Genomic DNA, 21371 nt, shown 5'->3' with positions numbered 1-21371 from the left:
GGGGCGTTCCGAGGGGTGAGGAGTCCAGAAGTGCCCGTACGATGCTTTGTATGCATCGTCCAGCCTTCTCCCCCACCCCTGCCGAGGTCCTGCGGCTAGACAGCCGAAATCAGCCATCGAGCCACGAATGCAGGGTGGCTGTAGCACGGAGAAAATCCCCTCTGCGCTCCACCAACCTTGCATTGGATAGGTGGTCGCCTCTGAGTTTGGAGACCGCTGCCTGTCCCGATAGGATTGCTCCCTCCATATCCGATCCCTAGATTTAGGCTTTATGACTTACTCAAGATTAAAAGGCAAGGAGTTATGGGGCTGCTCCTTTTATGCCAGGGGTGCTGAACCTCAGGTGTGGAAGCCAAATCCAGCCCCTCTAGAGTCCCTGTCTGGCCTTCCAGGGTTCTCTGATAACCACATCCCATTCCCCAGATGGCCACAACCTCCTTTCCTGGCTGCATCCTTTTCCCAAACTACCACCATTTGGTGGTTTCCCAGCTTTTGTGAAACATTTTCCCCATTCTAAAAAGTTGAAATGCCTCTCCCAAGTCTTAGTTATCGGCAGTACGAGCTTTCAGCTAAAACTGGCTAGTACTTTGGGCATTTCGGTCCCAGCCTTTTGCATTTGGTTCTGCACCTTTGGCCAGCACCCATCACTAGCATGCAGCTTCCAAGAGCTTCTTTGAAATGGAATTCAGCCTGAAAGAGGTTCACCACCCCCTTTATGTGCTGCCTGACCACAGCACACAGATGACATGGTTAAGAGGGTGCTCCTAGTGAAAACATTCGAGACCATGGAGCTGATTTTCTTGGGCTAATATTAGTCCAGATATCATTTCCTTGTGTACAGTATGTTGCCCTCAAGGAGAGTTCTGTGTATGGCTAAAGTCACTTGCACTACCCAAATGGGTTGAAGAAATAGCTGATCACGTCAATTGACTGTTTCTGCTCATTTTAAGCCAAGCTTTCATGGGGCTGCATGTAATTCACTCATTTGAAGAGGTCACCATGCAAGCCCAGAATTTGGTATCCAGAATGGAATTCAGCATTCTGAGAAGTCCCCAGCTATCAGCAGGGGCCAAAGATGTGTCGCTGCAGCAGAGCAGAAGGAAGACCACCAGCAGCTATCCATTGCAGGTTCCCTGGCCGAGTCAAATGGCAATACAGAAAAACCACCTGGAAACAGATCTGGTCTCCTTCAAAACCCAGAGCACCCTTCATTCTCACCACCATTTTGTTTTCTCCATGTAACTCATAATGGAAGAGGTTCTGAGCCTATCACTATTGAAAAGTTGATTTCCCGTACTCTAATGAGAAGATCCTTCGCTCATACTTGTATCATCAAGGAACCCAGAGGCCCCCATTTTTGTACATTTGAATGCAGACTACTAGTGAGATAATTTGCTTTTAAGCGTGTTATATCCCTAAACATGGATATAACAGAGAAGTTTCAAATGTCAATGCCATGCAGGCTGTAAAGTACTTGATAGAGTGTGGATACATACTACTGCTTCTGACTGGGGCCTATTGTTGTTTTTATGTCACAGAGAGATGGCGCATGAGGTCATCAACAAGAGTTGCCAAAGTCTTGATTTTCTCCCCTTCCTTTATATCTTTTACTGCTATACTTTCAGACCCACAGCATCCTCTGCTGGAAAGTTGGTAAAGTACACTGTGAAGAGACCAGGTGTCTTAAATTCAGTCACACCAAGTCTTCCTATGTCAAGTAGGGCTGGATCACTTAAGTCAATCACTCTGCTTAATACATTACGGGCGCAATCCTATGGCAACCGCCTATCCAATGCAGGGCAGGAGAAGCACGGAGGGGATCGTTCCCTCCGCACTTCTCCTGCCCTGCATTTGCAGCTAGACAGCCGATTTAGCCAGAGGAAGGCAGAGCGAGGGAGGAGGGTGCTGGACGACACACAGGATGTGTCGCACTGGCATTTCCGCCTTCCCCGCCACGGAACGCCTCCTGGAATCCCCCGTTTCGGTTGCTCCGCACTCCTCTTCCGAGCACAGCGCTGTTCTGCACTGCCTGCAAGGCGGCACAGAAGGCAGGGGGGAGGTCATTTCTCCAGGAACTGACCTCAGAATGCAGGCTCCAAGGTTGGTTCCCAGAAAACCACATATCCTATGGCCGTCTAGCCGCTGAATAGCGGCCATAGGATTGCTGGCCCCAGATTTATTATATTGTTGAAAAGCATATTGAAATTAAACCCAAGAAATTAAACCCAATGGCATCTAGAACAGCCTACTCTTCCTAGAACAACTTCTATTTCTCAAAAACAGTTTGTTAAGCACCTGGGCACTTGTAAAAACTGTATACAGATAACAAACCTTCCAAAGTACAATTTGCCCCATAAACTGCGGGACCCAACGCAAAAGAACTTGCTAGAGGCCCAGAAAATTAGAGGGAAGTCTGCTATTTGGTGACAAAGATTCAAAAATGATGAGTCAAATCCACCACAGCTATGACATTGGCTCAAAAAGTGTGGTGAATTTTGGGAGGGAATGAATGCAACCTACTGAACAGCATGGACAAGGGGAACCGAGATTTAAATATCAGCTCCACAAGGCAGTATCACGTTATCAGTTTTGGTTTCCTACCTGTATAAATGGTTGTTAAACTATTTTCACAAGGTTGAGCGAAGAGATGAATGGATAAAAAGGGCATGTTTCACAAGGTTGAGCGAAGAGATGAATGGATAAAAAGGGCATGTTAAAAAGGGCCCAGTTCTTAATGGGCCAGAGACAAGCAATGCAACTTGAAATAAATAGATTATCTGTCATGGTTTCAGTACCAAGGATCTCCTGTAGAAAAGAAGCCCTAAGCTAGACAGTGAGAGTAAGCCAATTCAGCCATGTTTTTATGCATTTTAATGGTGGTTACTGGACATGGGTGTTCAAATTCGGCAGCACTGGGGGGAGGGGAGAATAACCAGACCGATCCCTGGGTGCGCAAACAATGCAGTTTTGAATAATACACATAAATTTCATATTAACATCAACAGTAAAAAGTAGACTTCTTGATAAGGTTTCATTTCTGGTAGTTAGCTTTATTCCTCTATTGTCTCCTTTTTGCCAGTCTCTTGTCCCTCAAAGAGTGGATACTTGGCCTCCACATCAGCCCAAGTTATGTTACCGTTTGCAAGGTCCCGAACTATGGTAGGAAGTTCAGAGATCTAAAAGCAAGAACAGAAAGTGCACTATTAGACACATGTGTTCGTTACTACACACACCAGAAATCAATACAAAGCCAGTAGAAGCATAGGGTTCCATCCTCTCGGGACTGTATCATTTCAGAATGTAAGTAGATGGTTGCACATTGGAATGCTCCTGTGGGTTCCTCTTTGCCCTATAACTCCCACCTTCCCCCAAGACACATAGAGCGGGGTAAACCCACAGCAGGGCACAGGTAAGTTTCGTGCACCTTTATCCCAGCATTCCCCACCCTTAGTTACTCCACTAAACATGACCTTCAGGAGACTCACTATTTGGCCACTGCTTCCTTTTTCTCAGTTTCCTCATAGTCTCACTGAATTACGGTAATGTGCCCTGATTCCTAGGTTTACCCCAAAGCTGGTTAGGAATAGGAATGCTTGCAGTGTCTCCAGAAACATGTGTAGGTGTAGCTGGCCTCTCCTTCCCCTGGAACTGTGTCTCCCCCTGGCTGTAGGGGAGAGAGTCTTTCCTCCCTCCTCCTTTCAATCACTGGGGCATATTTTTAGCTCCCTCTGCCCCAATGCCCTGAGCACATCCTGGCCATAATCAGGCCAAGGTTCAGCATGAACAGAACTTTCAGAGTCACCTACATAATTTCCCTCACGGATACGGTTCGCACATAATGGCAGCAAATTGTGGATGATCGGAGGCTGTTGCATGACATGCAAACCCAAACACTATGAGTTATTCATGGGCTAAACAACCCAAAGTTAGCCTATGATCAGTTCTTAAATTAACTTTGGGTTATCATAGAATCATAGAATAGTAGGGTTGGAGGGGGCCTACGAGGCCATCAAGTCCAACCCCCTGCTCAATGCCAGAATCCAAGTCAGAGCATCCCTGACAGATGGCTGTCCAGCCTCATCTTGAATGCCTCCAGTGTGGGAGAGCCAACCACCTCCCTAGGTCATTGGTTCCATTGTCATATTGCTCTAACAGTCAGGAAGTTTTTCCTGATGTTCAGCCGGAATCTGGCTTCCTGGAACTTGAGCCTGTTATTCCATGTCCTGCACTCTGGGATGATCGAGAAGAGATCCTGGCCTTCCTCTGTGTGACAACCTTACAAGTACTTGAAGAGCGCTATCCTATCTCCCCTCAGTCTTCTCTTCTCGAGGCTAAACATGCCCAGTTCTTTCAGTCTCTCCTCATAGGGCTTTGTTTCCAGTCCCCTGATCATTTTTGTTGCCCTCCTCTGAACCCTCTCCAGTTTGTCTGCATCCTTCTTAAAGTGTGGTGCCCAGAACTGGACACAGTACTCCAGGTGAGGCCTAACCAGTGCTGAGTAGAGGGAAACTAGTACTTCCCAGGATTTGGAAGCAATGCTTCTATTAATGCAGCCCAAAATAGCATTTGCCTTTTTGGAAGCCAAATCACATGGTCGGCTCATATTCAGCTTGTGATCGACAATTCCAAAATCCTTCTCACTTGTAGTGTTGTTGAGCCATGTATCCCCCATCTTGTAACCGTTGTTTAACCCATGTTGTTTAACTCATAGTATCCAGGTCCACATGTCACACAACAACCTCCAATCAGAGGTTGACTATGTAAAGCAACAGCAGCCTGCATGCTGCGCACAACCTGGCTAATCGTGGGAAATTAATTAACCCACCATTTGCCACCACTGCATGTGAACAGGGTCAGTAGGTCCTACCTCAGCTCGTATCTGGAGCATTGAGTCACGGTCTCTTAAGGTGGCTGTGTGTGGTGTCCTGTTGACAGTGTCAAAGTCAATCGTAATCCCGAAAGCCACGCCAACCTCATCCGTCCTGGCGTAACGCCTGCCGATGGATCCAGATGAGTCATCCACCTTGTGGGAGACCCCATTTCTGGTGAGAGCTTCAGCTGATGAGAAGGCAGGAGAAGCAGAAGTGAGCACAATTCAACTTGTCTGGCTTTAGAGAATTAAAATGTGAACATAAAAGACAATATCTACAAAACCTTACTAAACCGATGACTAGAAGTCTCAGCTTATGCAAGTCCAGCACAAGGTTTTGTTTTTTTAATTTAAAGTGCTGAATATTTGGAGCAGCTGCCAACCCTGAATCCTGGGAATAAGGTAGAATACATATTTTAAAGATGGGCTGGGCAGAAGGTAGATCTGGATCTACTGGTAGTTGGCTGGGTGATTTACAGTAGATCGGCAAATATTTCTGACTCCCAAAGGTTTAACAAAAGTAGCAACAAAATTACTCCCCCTCCCTAAAGTATACTGCTGAAATGAAGACCGCTTGGAGTAACCAGCAGTGGGTTTACGTGTGGAACGACTGTGAGCTCTGTTCAGTCTTAGCCCTCAAAACAAATTCCTGAGCTCAACATTCTTAAATTCTAAGTGTATGTCTTCTGCACCAAGCACCAGTTGGTGGATCTTGGGGTTCTAGTAAAAAACAAAAGATCTACAAGCCTGAAGTCTGCCTGCTTCTGTTTTAAAGTACACAGAGAAAGCTGCAACAGGAAAAACTACATTCTATAAAGTCAGCATGAACTAAAACAACAGAAAATACACAAGACCACAACGCCCTCCAGATTCATTATGCCTTCCCTAATGCCAAAAGGATAATAAAAGAGGACCTGATGTCCAAAACCTTAATCAACTGGGTTCTTAGCCAATTCTTTGTCAGGAAGCACACGTGATGCATGAATTGGTCACAAGAAAGATCCACAACTAGACAATTGGCAGCTGCTCATGAAATCTTTCTGTTGGAGATCTTTGTCTTTTCAGGCATGCATTGCAGGGAGGAAGACAGTAACCCCCTTTTCCCACAATTCATCAGTACAACTCACAGTCTTGTTTACCCTTACCCTAGGACCTCGTAAGCATTAGATCTACTCACATAGTTCCTTCACAAACGGTATGAACTCCTGGTTCTGGCTCAAGGGAAGGACAGAGCATTTGAAGGGCGCCACAACAGCAGGGAAGCTGAAGAACTGGTGCAAAGAGAAAAGTAACACAGATGCTCAGACAGATGAAGCTGACAGATCAGCTGTGTGTGTGTAAAAATGATCGTGGTTTACAAAAGGAGAGGAAGAGTGAATTTCATGAGAATTAGAAGTACAGTACCTCAGTTCTGCTCTATATAAGCTATGATTTCTGTGGCTAGAAAATCAAGCCTAAATTAAATTAGATTAAACTGACACTTCATTCTGATCCTGCAATTTAGACATTGGATGCTTTTCAAATTTCAAATTCAAATTTCAAATTCAAATTTCAAATTCAAATTTCAAATTCCTCCTATCAAAGTACTTTTTCAGGAATGGGAAAGGAGGGTTTAAACTCAAAAGAGGGGTAATGGGAGCTTAGGAGCAGGCAGAATAGGAGCTGCTGGGGCGGCAGGGGGAGGAGAGAAGGGACGGAAAGAAGTGGGGGAAAGATGAAGTCTAGAACCTGTGCTGAATGCATACAACCTACTCCACTGCCCAATAGTCTCATCCGCATATACACAATGGATATGTGTACATGATATTTAAGCGTTTCACAAAAAACTAAATTACTCAGATATTTCCAGACTTCAAAAACCTCTTCAGATTTATTGAACACGCACAGGATTTTTAGACCTGCTTCACACATTTGTTTTTCTTCAACATTAATACTCAAAGCAGGAAATTGTTTAACATAATGGCATGCAGTGCAGGTGTTTTGTGTGGCCCAAGTGAAGTGACCTGGCAATCAACGGATGCAGCAACTGCTCAGTTTGTGAGCTTACACCCCTCACACAGTATGAGAAACATGAATCGCCTGTTTGGAGATGGGCTGTGCGTAGAAAAATCATAATTGCGCTAAGCAGCCCTGATATCTTCCCCGCTCCAAAGAACTCACAAATCACTGTTTACACAGAATAGCTGGTGTGCAAAGTGAAAAATCTTTGACATTTTTCTTGCAGTTAGCCTATGTAGTCACTAATATTGCTGTTTTACAGATGGGAAAAGGCAGTTGAGAGAGAAACGTTCACTCAAAGCCACTTAAGGTTGAGCACAGATCTAAACCAAGTCTATAACACCAAATCTTCCACACCAGTCACTGGATTAACAGACGGGATTGCAAAACTCACAGATGCCTCCTTAGTGATCCATGTAGATACGTCAATTCCTAACCAAGCTAAAGTTGCAGGAAATCTTACCGTTCGCTGTTCATCTCCCTCCCGGATGCGGAATGTGTGCTCAAATACTGTATACATGATTCTTCCAATACCAAATGAAGGCTCAATCACATTGGGAACAATCTCTTCCACTAGAAAAGAAAAGGAGCTATCAGACAGGCCAAAGGGTATATTTTCCTGGACCAACGCAGGTTGATGGCTGAGTACGTGAGCTTTTGTGTTTAACAGGACTCTTGTCAGTGGTATCAAGGCTCCAGTGATGTGGCAGTAACACATGCAAATACCAACTGCATGGCTGAGGGGTTATGTCCAACCTAGCAGAGCCCCATGGAATTGACACAGCCATAGGAAGTAACTATACAATCCAGTCAAATGATGAAATTGGTATTTGCATAGGTTTACAACAACGGTTTGCACCCTTGACCACAAGGAAGTAATTTCAGTGGCTGTTGAATTTCCAAGGAAACATTAATTCAGCCATAATTATCTATGGTACAGTTAATGGGAAAGCTCCCACTGACTTTCGAGGACATCTTCCACGAACCATCAACAACTGCAGGGGCAGAAAGACTTACCATGTAAGGTTTTCTGGAATCTCTTCACACTGACCATGTCCTTTGTTAATTGGAAAGTTTTCCCTTCAGTTTCAATGGTAAATTCCCTGTAAAGAAGAAAAGGGGCTTCAAAATCAACACAAGGCTCCTTTTGGGAAGAAGAGTCCACCGTGGAGTTCAAGGAAGTCAACCAAGAAGTTGTGGAGAGCCTAGTAACAGTGATACCCCAGTCAACTAAGTCCAAGTCATCGAAAGCAGAGATGCAAAATTTTAAAAAGGAGTGAGCAAACCAAAGACCAGCAGCCAAATCAAGGCAAGTACCAGCAACAAAGTCCTGACTGGGTTTGTTCTTTTTCAAGGCAAGCACCTGGGGAAGAGTAGATTTGTGCCGCTCTGCAAACTTCTGGAAGGATGGATTTAGGCAGCTTCACATCTTCACAGGTTTGACAGTTGGTTGCTACATCCCTAAGCTAAGTTCACGATGCTCAGGACGTTTAGAATACTGCAGCCAGAAAATGTGAATAGGGCAATTATACAAATTAGATAAATAAGCAAGCACCATTCTCACTTAGCCATTCATATTCTGAGAGGAATATGGCATATTCCATTTCTTTTCAGACACTGCCGTGGAAATTTTCAAGGCTTGCAAGGGCAGGGAGAGCAACTGATTCTGCCCCCTTTCACCTTGTATGTTTTTCCAAGAGAAGCTGCTCAAACTTTTTCAGATTTCCTTTACAACAGCTAGACACATGTTCTTTTGTCCTTGCCAAAGTTTTGGAATGCTGGCAGAGGATAAATGTAGTACTGGTCCTTATGGGCCAAGCGGAAACTTCAGCCCATGAAAAACAGGTTTCTCTTCATAGTACAGACACAAATGACCATTTGTTAGCCATATCATCAAGAAAATGTAGACATTCCAAGATCAGAAAGTGATCTGGCAAGAACCAAAATACACTCTAGATGACATTCTGGTTAGCATGAGTGGCTATACATTACTTGCACTCCAATCTGAACACCACAGCATAAGCAAAATAGAAACAGTGCCTTATCACCTCCCCCCAGGCTCATCTTACCCTTTTTCATTCAATAGTTTTTCCATCTCACTGATGTAACACTCATCACAGATGGAGAGGAATTCCAGCACCAGCTTGGCATCCTTCTTGTAAGCCTTGCCGACAGCTCCCTTACTGGCTTCAAATTGAACAACATTCACTGTTCTGTGCAGCTGACATTAAGGAATCCAAAGGAAAGTGGAGTATTTTTCCATATTACATCATGCACAGTGGTTAATACAAGCTTTGCTGCTCTCCTGCTATTTATTGTTCCTCTAATAGCTTCTTCAGCATTCATAGTTGCATCCTCTATACTGTACAGAACACAGCCCACAACAGAAGGGCTTCTGGGGTTTTACACTGTTTACACACGGGCTCAGGATCCTTCCACAGAGCCGTGCCACAGAGTATGACAAGATCTAGCCCAGCCAGTCAGACACTGAAAGCATCACGGTGCATTTCACCTGCAGTGTAGCAAGCTATAGGAGCCATTTCAGGAAATGCAGCTGCCATGGAAGAACACAAATGTGTTTCTTGTGGGGCAGCATCAACCCAAGTAGAACAAGCTAATCAGGGAAATACAGCAACGTCCAGCCGGCATATGCTATGTCATGCTAGAGCACAGGTCACCGTGACTCCATACTTCAGAGGACACTTGAGGAAGTTTCCTTAGATTATTTCATTACTTTTGAAAAATCAGCCTGGAAACAGAAAACTGAAGAGAATCTGTAGTGAGTTTGTTGGTGAGCAATAAGGTGGACTTCACAACATTCCTATATGCTGTTGGTAGCCACCTAGAGACCTGCGTAGTTCAGCCTAACCAGCAGCTTTATAGTTAATTAAGTAGGCCTTTCAAGTGCCTTAATTAGTACCAGGCAAGTACAGCTACAGCTGTTTGGCCTATACCAAGCTACCTCATCCTTCTAAAGATAAGGGTGTCGTGTCTTGATTCCCATGGAAGAGCTGAGTAACTCTCCCTCCCATGATGGAATGTTGGGGCCCTGTTCTCAGGGAAAGGGGGATTCCTAGCCTGAGATGCTTCAAGAAGGGAGTGTTTATCGAATGACAGACTCCTGAGCTGAAGGAGACATCTATAAAATCCAACCAGCAGGCTTTGTTCTTTGGTCCCACTCCAAGGGGAAATACGCATGCTACCAGCCTGGAGAACTTTTGCTAGTCCTAGTAGAACGACTTCTCATCTATCTTAGGGAACCTGGACAGACACCCAGCTGTGATAGTTTCATTGGCTGATGAGAGGTGTAAACTTTCTTTGCATATTTATTATGCATCTATTTTCTATCAATAAACTGTCATTCCTTTCACAAGTGATCAGGTTTCATCTTGGTAATCCAAAGAATCTATTTTGCCTGGGACCTGACAGAATCAGGCGCCCCTGATCAATACAGCCTCTTCCTCGTGTTTCCCTTGGTACTGCCACGGCAATTCCTGACATTCAATTTATTCTATGAGTTGTCCACCAATCATCCTTTTATCTCACAGTGCACACACTATGGTGGGCATGTACAAGATGCCTTCTTACTCACAACCTCACCTACATTTTTCATTTCCAGACCATCAAGCCATCTGGAGTGGACTAGGAGTCTCTTCTCTACAACCCTTGAAAAACATCCAGTGCACTGTAGGACACTGTTGCGCTAAACAACTGTCCTAGGTTAAGCTACTGAATTAGCATTGAGCAGATCACCAGAATACCATGAAGTATGGTATTCATACTTCATGGTTAGGTTAGATATGGTTATGGTTATGGTATGGTTAGGTTAGATGCATAACCTAACTTGAGCACAGGATCCCTATGACATCTGATACCTCATTTCAGGTTTACACTGACATCATTGGAAGTTCATGGTTTCAAGACAGCTTCCTGATTTAGTCCCATTAGCCACTCAAACAGAAACGCATGACATGGATCCAGAGATCCTCCATGCCTGAAACACTGTCAGAAAGAATTTACCTTGTGAAAGGATCGTTTCATTTCTAAAAGGATATAGGTTCCTTCAGAGGCTTCTCAGCTACAAGAGGAACTTTGGTGGCTCTGGCATGGCAGGAGAGGTCGTAGCAAGAGCGGTCAGCACAGCCAACAATTTCAATCCACCCCTGAAAAAGCCAAAAATGAAGGGTTATCATAGAACAGAATAGTAGGGTTGGAAGGGGCCTACAAGACCATCGAGTCCAACCCAATTTCTTTGTTTATCTTTGTTTACAGCATCACTTGATGAATTTCAAAGCACCTCCACACTCTCAAAGCTCACTATATCACTTGCAAAACCTGGAATACCAACATCAACAGCCCCTTATGCTTACCTAGCCCTCTCTCTTCACCCAATTCAAACATAAAATTCTTTACCACCCTGCAAGTGTGTGTACAAAAACAAATGTGCCATAAAACAGAAGGAGTTAGGCCAGAATATGCAAGCCAAAATTATACAGCGTGCACCTTTGTCTGAACATGGGGAAAAAATATATCTCAGATTGTCCTCATTTACAAGTCTCTGGAGTGTACCTGCAAATCTAGCGCACTGCAAGCTAGAAGCCAAGACTGCAACAAAGCATATATTGAGATGGTAGCGGGGGAAGCTAACCCAACATTGATGGCAATTTCATTATTTGGGTTGGAATCTGATGTGTCTAACAGCCTCAGTAGACAGCTTGTTCAGTACAAAAGGCCAGATAAGAAGACCCCAAGGCACTGTCTTGAGGGCACGTAATTTTACCACCTTGCTGCGCCTAGATGGGAGACCACCCTGGAATCTCATGTATGCTGCTTTGAGATTCCAAGATGGAATAAAGACAGGATACAGATGTACTAAATAAATAATTACTAAGTAACATCTACTGTACAAGGACACCACAGTTAGTTTGTGCGTTTTAGCTTCGTTTGACATTTCTACACATCCCATGATCACAAGAAATGTCAAATTACAGCCAGTGTGTTTCCCCTATTTATTCTATAGCATATTTATTTACACTTATTTACACTTATTTAAACATGAAAAATAGCTGGACCTTGAAGAATCCTAGTAAATTAAAAGTTGAAGCTGGACTTGTATTTTTAAATAAAGTTTTATATATTTACATTTAAAAAATTATTTTTAAAATAATAAAAGTTACTCCTTGCCAAAGTCTCAAACATTAGTGAAAACAATCATGGTCAGCTCCGAATCAGATTTTGCATATAGTAGTTTGGAGTTAACCATGGTTAGTTTTGAAAACAGTGGAGGGGGGGGGGAATTTCCATACAAGGTGAGAGTGCTGTGTGACATAATAGGATGCTCCCTATCTTCTAACCATGACTTGGAGATTGAGTAGCTGTTACATCAGTACTAATAATCAGCCATAAGCCAAAATTATCCACCCCTCATTTTAGCTATTAATTATAGCCTTAAATTTCCCTTCAAGCACTTCAAGTCTTCAGCCCAGGCTATTGCTTAAAGTGATGGCTTCAAACAAGACACAGGCCTCTTGAAAACTTGCCCCTTTGTACAGTCTCAACCTTCCATGCTTCAAGATGGATTTTAGAATGAATTTCAATGGTATTCAAATATCAACCCATTTTAAGGCACAATCCTATGTAAATTTAGACAGAAAAATGGCCTACAACTCCCAGCATGCCCCAGCCAGCTATGCTGCCTGGGGCATGCTGGGAGTTACAAGCCTTTTTTCCCCCTAAACTTGCATAGGATGGCACCCTTAAAGTGACTAGATATGAGTAGATGGCCTTCCCAAGGAATCCCAGGAAATATGGTTTGAGGAGGTTTGCATACAGACAGAATTCTCTGTAAGGTTCATTATGGAATAATTCCCAGAGTTCCTTTGGGGAGAGATTTCATGACAGTTAAAACAGGTTCATCTTTTTAGTGTACATATGCCCCTAGACCTTATCACTACAACTTCTACTTATACATCCCTGTGCTGACCTAGACTACGCTGGATGAGAAGTGCACTTCCCCCACAAATACAAAAGCCTCCCCACCTATCAAATCACTTACATAGGATGTTTTGGACTCTGCATCCCAGCAGTCACAGGCATAATGAGCCATCTCATTCTCCATATGCTGTCGGAAGCGCAGCTTGTTTGGAGAGATGCCAACTTTTACGAGGTAGAGGTAGATGCGGCCAATGAAGTAACCTAGCACCGAGTTATTGATTACACCCTAGAAGGAGAAAGAGAAGGAACAATGAAGCTCACAAACAGCTTCCTCAAGAAAACATGCACTGACTACACCGTGCAATGCTATGTGTATTGTGGTTCAAAATAGGACCTCCATGTAGTTATAAAAAAAAAGAAAACTATGCCACAGAATTCTGATTTTGAAGCATGGCAGGTACTCAAAGATTAAACCTACATTTAGAACTTGTTCGATCTGGTGGTATTTCACTCAGCAGCAGGGCCCATACCAATCCTCAGTCATGGTGAAGACTATGACAGATTACAACACCAAACTCCTAACACAGCAAGTCTTCCCTCAAGATATCCCAAGATTTTTTGTGCTTGGAAGGTGCTGAGAATTGAGAAATCCCTAGCTCACAGGACTACAATTCCCAGGGTTCCTAAGGGAAGATACCATCATAGCTAAACTGACTTAAACCTGTAGAGTCAACACAGAGTTAGTTTGCATGTTGCTTCCTGAACTAATGGAAATGGCTAAACTGTGACCACATCCCCTCTTCCACAAAGCTGAGCAGCCAGCGAAGTGAATGGAGTTGTCCCCTGCCTACCTTCTTACTACAATGTACACTTGCATTACCTGCTCAACAGCATCCCCAAGGCGCATGGCACGAGCTGACTGCCCACTGGTTTGGGCTTTGGAGGAATACAGGAGAATGTGGAGGCCTGCTACATTCTGGAACTTGGGGTGATGTTTCTCACTGGGATCCACGAAGTGCTCAATTTCCGCCATTGTGAATTCTCTAAAGCACAAAGACACGCCCTAGGTTTAGCAGCTATTGTTTTATGATCACTGTAGTATCTCCCCCAAACCCACACACTTTGCACAGCACAGCCCCACATATACAAGCCAAGCCACTTCAATGCTCTCAGTATTCATGGCTACCCAAACTCAGAATACTGGCGTCACCACTATACTGGACTCTGGCAGATGGAGACTAGGAGCTAAGTCCACACACTGAAGCTGCTAGCATCTGTCACCACAGCTATCAACTCCCATTTCCACATTTAGACCATTTTTAACCAGCCAGACTGCAAATAAGCGAAGGTGGTGCAAATTGCTAGACAGTTCTGAGGGTAACCAGGCTACATAAAGATGATTTTTAAAAATTATATCATAGGGTTCTCTTTAAAATAGGCTGCTTAGAATGACACCTGAATATAAACGTGTCAACCCTACCCCAAGGTATTATTTATTTATGTAGAACATTTTAACCCTGCTCTTTTACCAAAAGGGCTCCCAGAGTGGCTTACAAAGATCAGGGATATGTCAGTCTCTGCCCTCAGGCTTATAATCTAAAAGACATTACATACAAGGAAAAAGCAGTGGAGGGAGGAGAAAAACAGCAAGCTCAAGCACCTGTTCTTAAAGGTATATTGAGTTCAAGGCTGCTTTTCTCTGTAAATAAAGAACCATTGGGGAACTGCTGGGAGGTCAAGTAGTAGAAATATGGCACAACAGGACATATATTATCTTCACAGGTTTAATATTGGAGTGGGAAGGGGGCAGGATCTGACAAGTAAACACAGACACCATCCTGTCTGTCACTAAGCAGATCATCCTCTGCACCCGCCAGCTATACTCCCGTTTTGTTTTTGCTCTTTCACTGCCTATGCTCTACAATTTCTTCAGTTCTCAATTTGCTAATATCTACTTTCTCTATAAAAAGCGAGGACATTCCCTTGCATCTTTACAAAAATAAATGCCTTTGCCCAGTAACTCAATACCACGGCAAGAGAGCCACGCAACATAGGAGATGGAGCTGAAGCGAGAACAAAAAGCAGGAACACTGCGGGGAAAAGGAAGGGCAACAAAAAGCAGAAACACTGGGGGGGGGCAACATTTTCAGTGTGCTGCTCTATGTGTTTATTCCCACACTTTTACCACAGAAGAAAAAACTGTCGTAAGTACTGCAAATCAGAAGACAGTACTGCAAATCAGAAGTACTGCAAATCATTATTATAGGTATAAAGGTAGTAAAGGTAAAGGTGTCCCCAACCAGTCGTGTCCGACTCTAGGGTGCGGTGCTCATCCCCGTTTCTAAGCCGAAGAGCCAGCGCTGTCCGAAGACGCTTCCGTGGTCATGTGGCCGGCATGACTGAACACCGAGGTGCACGGAACGCTGTTACCTTTCCCGCTGAGGCGGTACCTATTTATCTACTTGCAATTTCTTGCTTTCAAACTGCTAGGTTGGCAGAAGCTGGGACTGAAGACGGGAGCTCACTCCGTCACGCAGCACTCGGGTCTCGAACTGCTGACCTGCCGACCTTCCAGTCTGCAGTTCAGCGTCTTAACCACTAAGCCACCGCGGTCCCCTATTATAGGTATGCACCCTCCTAAATAGTAAAAATGCTTCATTTGACTGTAAACTAACATGACAACTCTAACTGAAACTATCAGTAGGCATCCTTGTTTGGGAAATATGAAATGTGAAGACCTGCAATAAAATGTTGCAGCGGATCCCCAGCCACTGATAAGAGCCTAGAAACTTTTATTTTCCCATCCTTCTGAAAACCTTTACTGTGCTATAAAAAGTTAAAAGGACTTAGCTTCAAGGCTGGATGCCATCTCCAAATCCAAGCACTTTATTGGCAGGGGGAGGGGAGGGAAGAAAGTTTCTGGAAAGTGGTACAGGGAAAGGGTGTCTTTTTTTTTCTTTTTTTTTTAACTTTCCTGCATCCTGAAACCCCTCCATATAGTATGAAAAAGAAAAGTTTTAAACCTCACTACACATATCATGAAATCCCTCCCTCCAGAATACTATAAGGGCTCTGTAACCTGTTAGGGGCTCAAACACACCAATTCCCTACAACCACTCTGTTTTCCTCTGCTTCTTTTTTTGTTATTCCAACTGACACGCTCAACATTCAGTAGGTCCTAGAAACCTACAAATCAAACAATTTCTTTTAATTTTAAAAAATCAATACGCTTCTGCATTGCCAAATTGCCTTGATTTGAAATAAATCCAGTTGGGGGCAGTTAATCTGGATAGCCTTTTATACCATGCACACTAGAGACTTTACCTCCCTGCATTGTGTATTTACCACTATATACTCAGCCAAATTCACCCTCCTGATGCATCAAGAAGGAAGAGGGAGGCATGAGACAAGGTGTTTTGGTGAAGGGGGCGTTTTGGTTGTTGAATTCATAAGAATTCAAATACAGTCTATGCCTGCGTTATATATATTTACATAAATACATTTAAGACCACATAATCGGGACTCTGAGAAATCAATATCCCATCTTGAGCCATGAAAGAGAGAGATCATGAGGCAGGGAGGACATTTTAGGGAGGCTTAGAATAGTCATGATCAGTGTATTCTGACAAGGACAAGATTGCACTCCCTTCCATTCAGCAAGAAGAAGGGCCCGTTTCCCAGATTCTCTGTCACAGGAGAAAGCTTGCAGTACCTGACTCGGATGAGGCCTGAGCGAGGAGAGATCTCATTTCTGAAGGAATTCCCAATCTGAGCAGCAGCAAAAGGCAATTTTCCTTGGTTAAACTCCAAAAGGCGTTTGAAGTTCAGGAAGATCCCTTGTGCAGTTTCTGGCCTCAGGTAACTTTAAAAAACACACAAACAATACAATAATTTAAAAAATGGCTAGGAGCAGGAAAACAACTCAGCTAACAGCAGACCGGATTGGTTTCCCCAACTGTATCTCTGGAGCAATTTGTCTTACAATGAAGTTGTGCAACACAGTAATAGCTAGCCTGCCTAGACTCAGTGTCTCCTCCCAGGTTGCTCCTATTCCTTGCATTGGCTCGCTTGTCTGGGATGAGAGGCCAAGGTTCTGACCCGTTAGACTTCTCTTGCAGGCTCACCCTCATTTGATTGTCAGGTTCTATATTTTGTTTACTTGTTCCTGCATTTAGTACACTAAGAACAGTGGCACTAACATTTGTTCAATTGTAAACTGATTTTCATGGAGGGCACATCCCTACTGGGTTGCCGCCGTTTAGAAGGAAGCCTCCGATCTTGGAGGCTCCCAAGTATCCAGAGCCTTGCCGGCTTGCTGCCAGCAGGGCAGGAAGAGTGACCAAAGCAATTTTCACCTCTTGTCTCCCTTTTTTCCTCTAGATGGGCCTCTGAGCCCATCAAGGAGTCACAGGGCTGGAGAGACCATAGGATTTTTTGTATCCAGGCGTCTCCTCTCCCCGCCCACTGGAATGCCCCTTTTTGACCTCTATGAGGTCCCCCAAGGCCACTTTTGTGACCTCAGAAATTGGGAGCCATGATTCTTTCCGCAGCAGCTGCAAAGGGGCAGGATTGGATTTTAGAGTCCCCATCCCCAAGTCATAGCAGTGTCTATGGCTTTGGAAAGGGGAATCCGAAAAATCCTATGGTCCCCGGGACGTTCTCTAGGGACCATAGGATTACACCCTTAATTGCCCTTCTCTATTGATACCCTTGGGCAGCAGCTGGAAGCATCACAGCCCTTTTTAATCAATCTTATTGGCCACATCATTTTCTAAGCTCCTCCTAAAACAGCAAAGGTGATGTACCCATCGGAATGCTGAGCAATCCATTCAGTGACAGCTTTGGTCGCCTATGAAATTAAAAAAAGGTAAAGGTGTCCCCAACCAGTCGTGTCCGACTCTAGGGGGTGCTGCTCACCTCCATTTCTAAGCCGAAGAGCCAGCGCTGTCCGAAGACGCTTCCGTGGTCATGTGGCCGGCATGACCGAACACCAAGGTGCACGGAACGCTGTTACCTTTCCCGCCGAGGCAGTACCTATTTATCTACTTGCAATTTCTTGCTTTCGAACTGCTAGGTTGGCAGAAGCTGGGACTGAAGACGGGAGCTCACTCCGTCACGCAGCACTCGGGTCTCGAACTGCTGTCCTGCCGACCTTCTAGTCTGCAGTTCAGCGTCTTAATCACTAAGCCACTGCGGCCCCGCCTATTAAATTACCTTAGCGTAAATTCAAAGAAACAAACCCACATTAATTTCAAACATCACAGTTTGGTGTAAACCAGCCTTCCCCAACCCAGTACCCTCCAGAGGTTTTGGACTACAACTCCGATCAGGCCCAACCAGCATGGGCAATGGTCAGGGATGGTGAGAGTTGCAGTTCAAAACATCACCAGGTTGGGGGAGGCTGGTGTAAGTACTTCTTGGCCATGGCTGAGGGACAGGCTCACAGACAGCCTTTTATAGTTACCTTCCATTGGGAAACAGGCCTTGTGACTTAATTCCTAGCACTTCCCATATCTTCCCACGCCCAACTTCCCAAAGCACAGGCAGGAAGACACCACATAATCTTGAGAATTAAGGTTGCTTTTTTATTATTGCCAGACTTAACACACCCACAACTGCACATCTTGCTGTTCCTCTACCCCATTCCCTTCTGCCTCGCTGCTGGGATGTGCAATTCTCCTCCATGAATGAACGAACAAAAGAAAGAAAGAAAAACGCCCAAGACCTCCTCCATAAGATGAGGAGGGCTGGCTGGATAGAAGCAGACTATGTGGGAATGCATTCAGTTGCAGCATGAACCAAACTACTCTCACCAAGCACAGAAAATCAGAGAAAGGATGTCAACTCTTAAATATACCCTGGCATGTTTCCTCCTGGCCCAATAGAGGTCTTGAACATAAGGTTGAAAGACACAGGAGGAGTGAGGTCATTTCCTGTAATGGGAGACTTCACGCTGTAATTCACAAACAGATCTGTGAGCTCTTCCTGGCCATAGTTGTCCAACTGCGAACAAAACATGAAAGACAATCAAATTAACATAGGAAGTTACAGCAGGGTCTCATTCTATTCACCCCATCTCCTCTTTATCAGGACACGAGCCTCTTCGGCGCAAACTGCAAGATGTTGCAACTGCAAGGACCATTTGATGCACATCTTAGCATTTTACTGGGGGATGCGCAAGTTAAGGTTTTCCAATACAACACTCTATGAGAGTTTTACTGGTGACAAAATAAGGCTCTAGAGGAGGAGTGCGCCATGAGAAACAACAGAGAGACAATTCCCAGCATATGAATTACGCAGGGAAAGAATACACCCAAAAAGTGAAAACAAGGCCCACAATCCTATTGAATCCCCATGTACACCTATAGCACAAGCTCCAGCTTTTGGAGGCGCCATGGACAAGATTACATCCTTGCCCCACCCCCCACCTTGGCCTTCCTCCTCCTCCTCACTGCCCCTTTGTTTGCCCTTCCCCTGTGGATCTAATCCATACCAGTACCCAGAACAATTAGGCAAGGTGAGCAGAAGCTGCTGTTCTTCTCCTTGCTCTGGCAGGTGAACAGGCAGCAATAATAAGTGGAAGCAGCAAGCAGACAAGCCAAGGGGCTCTGGGGGTTAGCAGTGGGCAGGCTCCCCACATCTCAGCCATGCTGCAATGTCAGTGCTCACAGGCTTGATCAACCAAGGGATTCTTTGCTATCTACACACTGCAACCTAACGACAAATGAATTCAGCACTGAGCTATGACATGTAGGAAGTTCTCATTTGCAAGAGATTAACCTCCACGTCCTGCAGGTTCATTCAGTATCTTACAGAATTATCCCTGGGAAGATAAGGCACTAGAACGCTCGCACCTCCACTTCCATTTGCCAAACCACCTACTCACCTGCGTTAGCACATTCTCCATTTCAGTCTTCTTCTCCGTTGTGCATTTCTTGTCAGACATCAGCTTCTGCAAATGAGCTGCAAGAGGAGAAAGGAAAGAAAGAGGCATTCATGGCCAATCACCAAGCCCACCAAAATGCAAACAGAGAACAAGAGCAGCGGTTTTCAAACAGGTCTGAGGGGATCAGTAACAGCACACAAGCTTCCCCAAGAGAGACTTTGTCCATCACTACTGACCTTCTCCTGCAAAGCACAGCCTCAGGAGAGAGTTGAGCATGTTCCAGGCCACGCTCCCAGCTCAAGAAGGTGACAGCGAGGCCCAAAAGGCCAGACCAGTACATGCTAAAATATCCCTGGATATTAGTATAGAATGCATTGGGTTCCCTCAACACAAATGGCAACGTGGAAAGAATCTCCTGAAGGTAAAGTCTGAAAGTCACTGAACTAGGGGAACATTTCCGCTCACATGCTCAGTGAGGGAGGTTCCCTGGTCCATAAAGGGCAGCCAGATTTAATTAAGGTTAAGCCACAGAAAACTGTTTAAATCTCTATCAAGACTGGATGCTGTGTGTTACGTACACTTAACAAATGTTGCCATTTTAATTCTTCCTTTCTAAATTACACTGTTTTGTGACAAACTGAGGCATCCAAATGGAACTCCTCATCAGAAAGAGTTGCCTTCACCCAGTCTTCATCAGTGTGCTCTTGCAGATTCAGACTGCTACAGAAAAGGAGAGCTGTCTTGAACAATCCCAGCCCTGTGGCCCAAACCAACAAACTTGACTACTTTGACCATGGGAAGCAGGTCAAATAACTTTAATAAAAGAAGCTGATGGCTAGAAAGCAGGCGTGCAGGTGCAGCTCTATCACTCACACTTGGTCAGTGCAAAGCTATGAAAACAGTTTCTGGTTGGCAGGACACCAGGCAGGAATTACACTGAACAATGGTTTCTTTTCCTTAACCATGGTTAAGTATTAGTCACAAGCCAGGATGTAAAGAGATGGCTGAATAGTATATCTGCAATGAGCAAGCCATGGTTAAGGCAGTTCCCCCACTCCCCAGCCTCTACAGCCTCGTGGCTTCCCTGTACATGCTCTTCAGAAGCAGGGCTTACTACAACAAGGAATCCATGGCCTCACTCTATGGTTGGGATCTTAACAAGGGTTTGCAATAATTCAAGTTTTGTACTTTGATAGTATTAAAAGCCATGAGAATTTAAGACTATAGAAAGTCACATGCAAACCCTGAACATCAGCATGTTAGCCTTTACAAACAGATCTTGAGTGCTCAATGAAGGTTAACGAATCAGGACCCTGATGCATCAAAGCAACCAAAGAGTACCAAAGAAATGGGCCTTCCATACGGAAGCTGGCAGTAGAGGAACAGGGTTGGGGGAAGGACTCCTTCCATCAAAAGGGATTAAGAGCATGGAGCTTTTTGCACTGCTTTGCCTACAAAGCCAACGGGAGGAGTAGCCCAAACCAGGACACCCTCTTCCACTGAAGAATGTCCTCTCCAATTTCCTAAAGATAAAACTGCAGGATGGTTAAAGCCAAAACTGTGTAACTTACCTAAACTCCATCGAACGTAGTGAGAGAAGCAATTTCCAAGACAACCAGAGCCCAAATCAAAGACAGGGCTTCACAAAAACAGTACACATATAGCTCTACGTCCTCGCCAGAT

The 21371-nt window shown here is 44.5% G+C and overlaps 1 protein-coding gene across 1 annotated transcript in view; it reads right to left on the bottom strand.

Annotated features, from left to right (window-relative positions):
- Positions 1 to 2256: 2256 nt before the first annotated feature.
- The window catches only part of GARS1 (glycyl-tRNA synthetase 1), a 32840-nt gene continuing 13725 nt past the window's right edge, over positions 2257 to 21371 (bottom strand). Inside the window, exons 6-17 of the mRNA XM_084859437.1 lie at positions 19689 to 19765; positions 18660 to 18805; positions 16515 to 16664; positions 13683 to 13845; positions 12924 to 13088; positions 10924 to 11031; positions 8938 to 9083; positions 7886 to 7971; positions 7332 to 7441; positions 6048 to 6141; positions 4868 to 5058; positions 2257 to 3176 (exon numbers count right to left, since the gene is read on the bottom strand). Coding sequence (XP_084715563.1) covers positions 3051 to 3176; positions 4868 to 5058; positions 6048 to 6141; positions 7332 to 7441; positions 7886 to 7971; positions 8938 to 9083; positions 10924 to 11031; positions 12924 to 13088; positions 13683 to 13845; positions 16515 to 16664; positions 18660 to 18805; positions 19689 to 19765 — 1562 coding nt within the window. The 3' untranslated portion in view covers positions 2257 to 3050. The remainder of the gene's footprint in view (positions 3177 to 4867; positions 5059 to 6047; positions 6142 to 7331; positions 7442 to 7885; positions 7972 to 8937; positions 9084 to 10923; positions 11032 to 12923; positions 13089 to 13682; positions 13846 to 16514; positions 16665 to 18659; positions 18806 to 19688; positions 19766 to 21371) is intronic.

Source organism: Heloderma suspectum, chromosome 5 (genome assembly GCF_057233095.1).
Source record: "Heloderma suspectum isolate Gila_16-S chromosome 5, 16-S_ref, whole genome shotgun sequence".
Classification (NCBI taxonomy): Eukaryota; Metazoa; Chordata; class Lepidosauria; order Squamata; family Helodermatidae; genus Heloderma; species Heloderma suspectum.
This window is presented reverse-complemented; position numbering and strand designations above follow the sequence as displayed.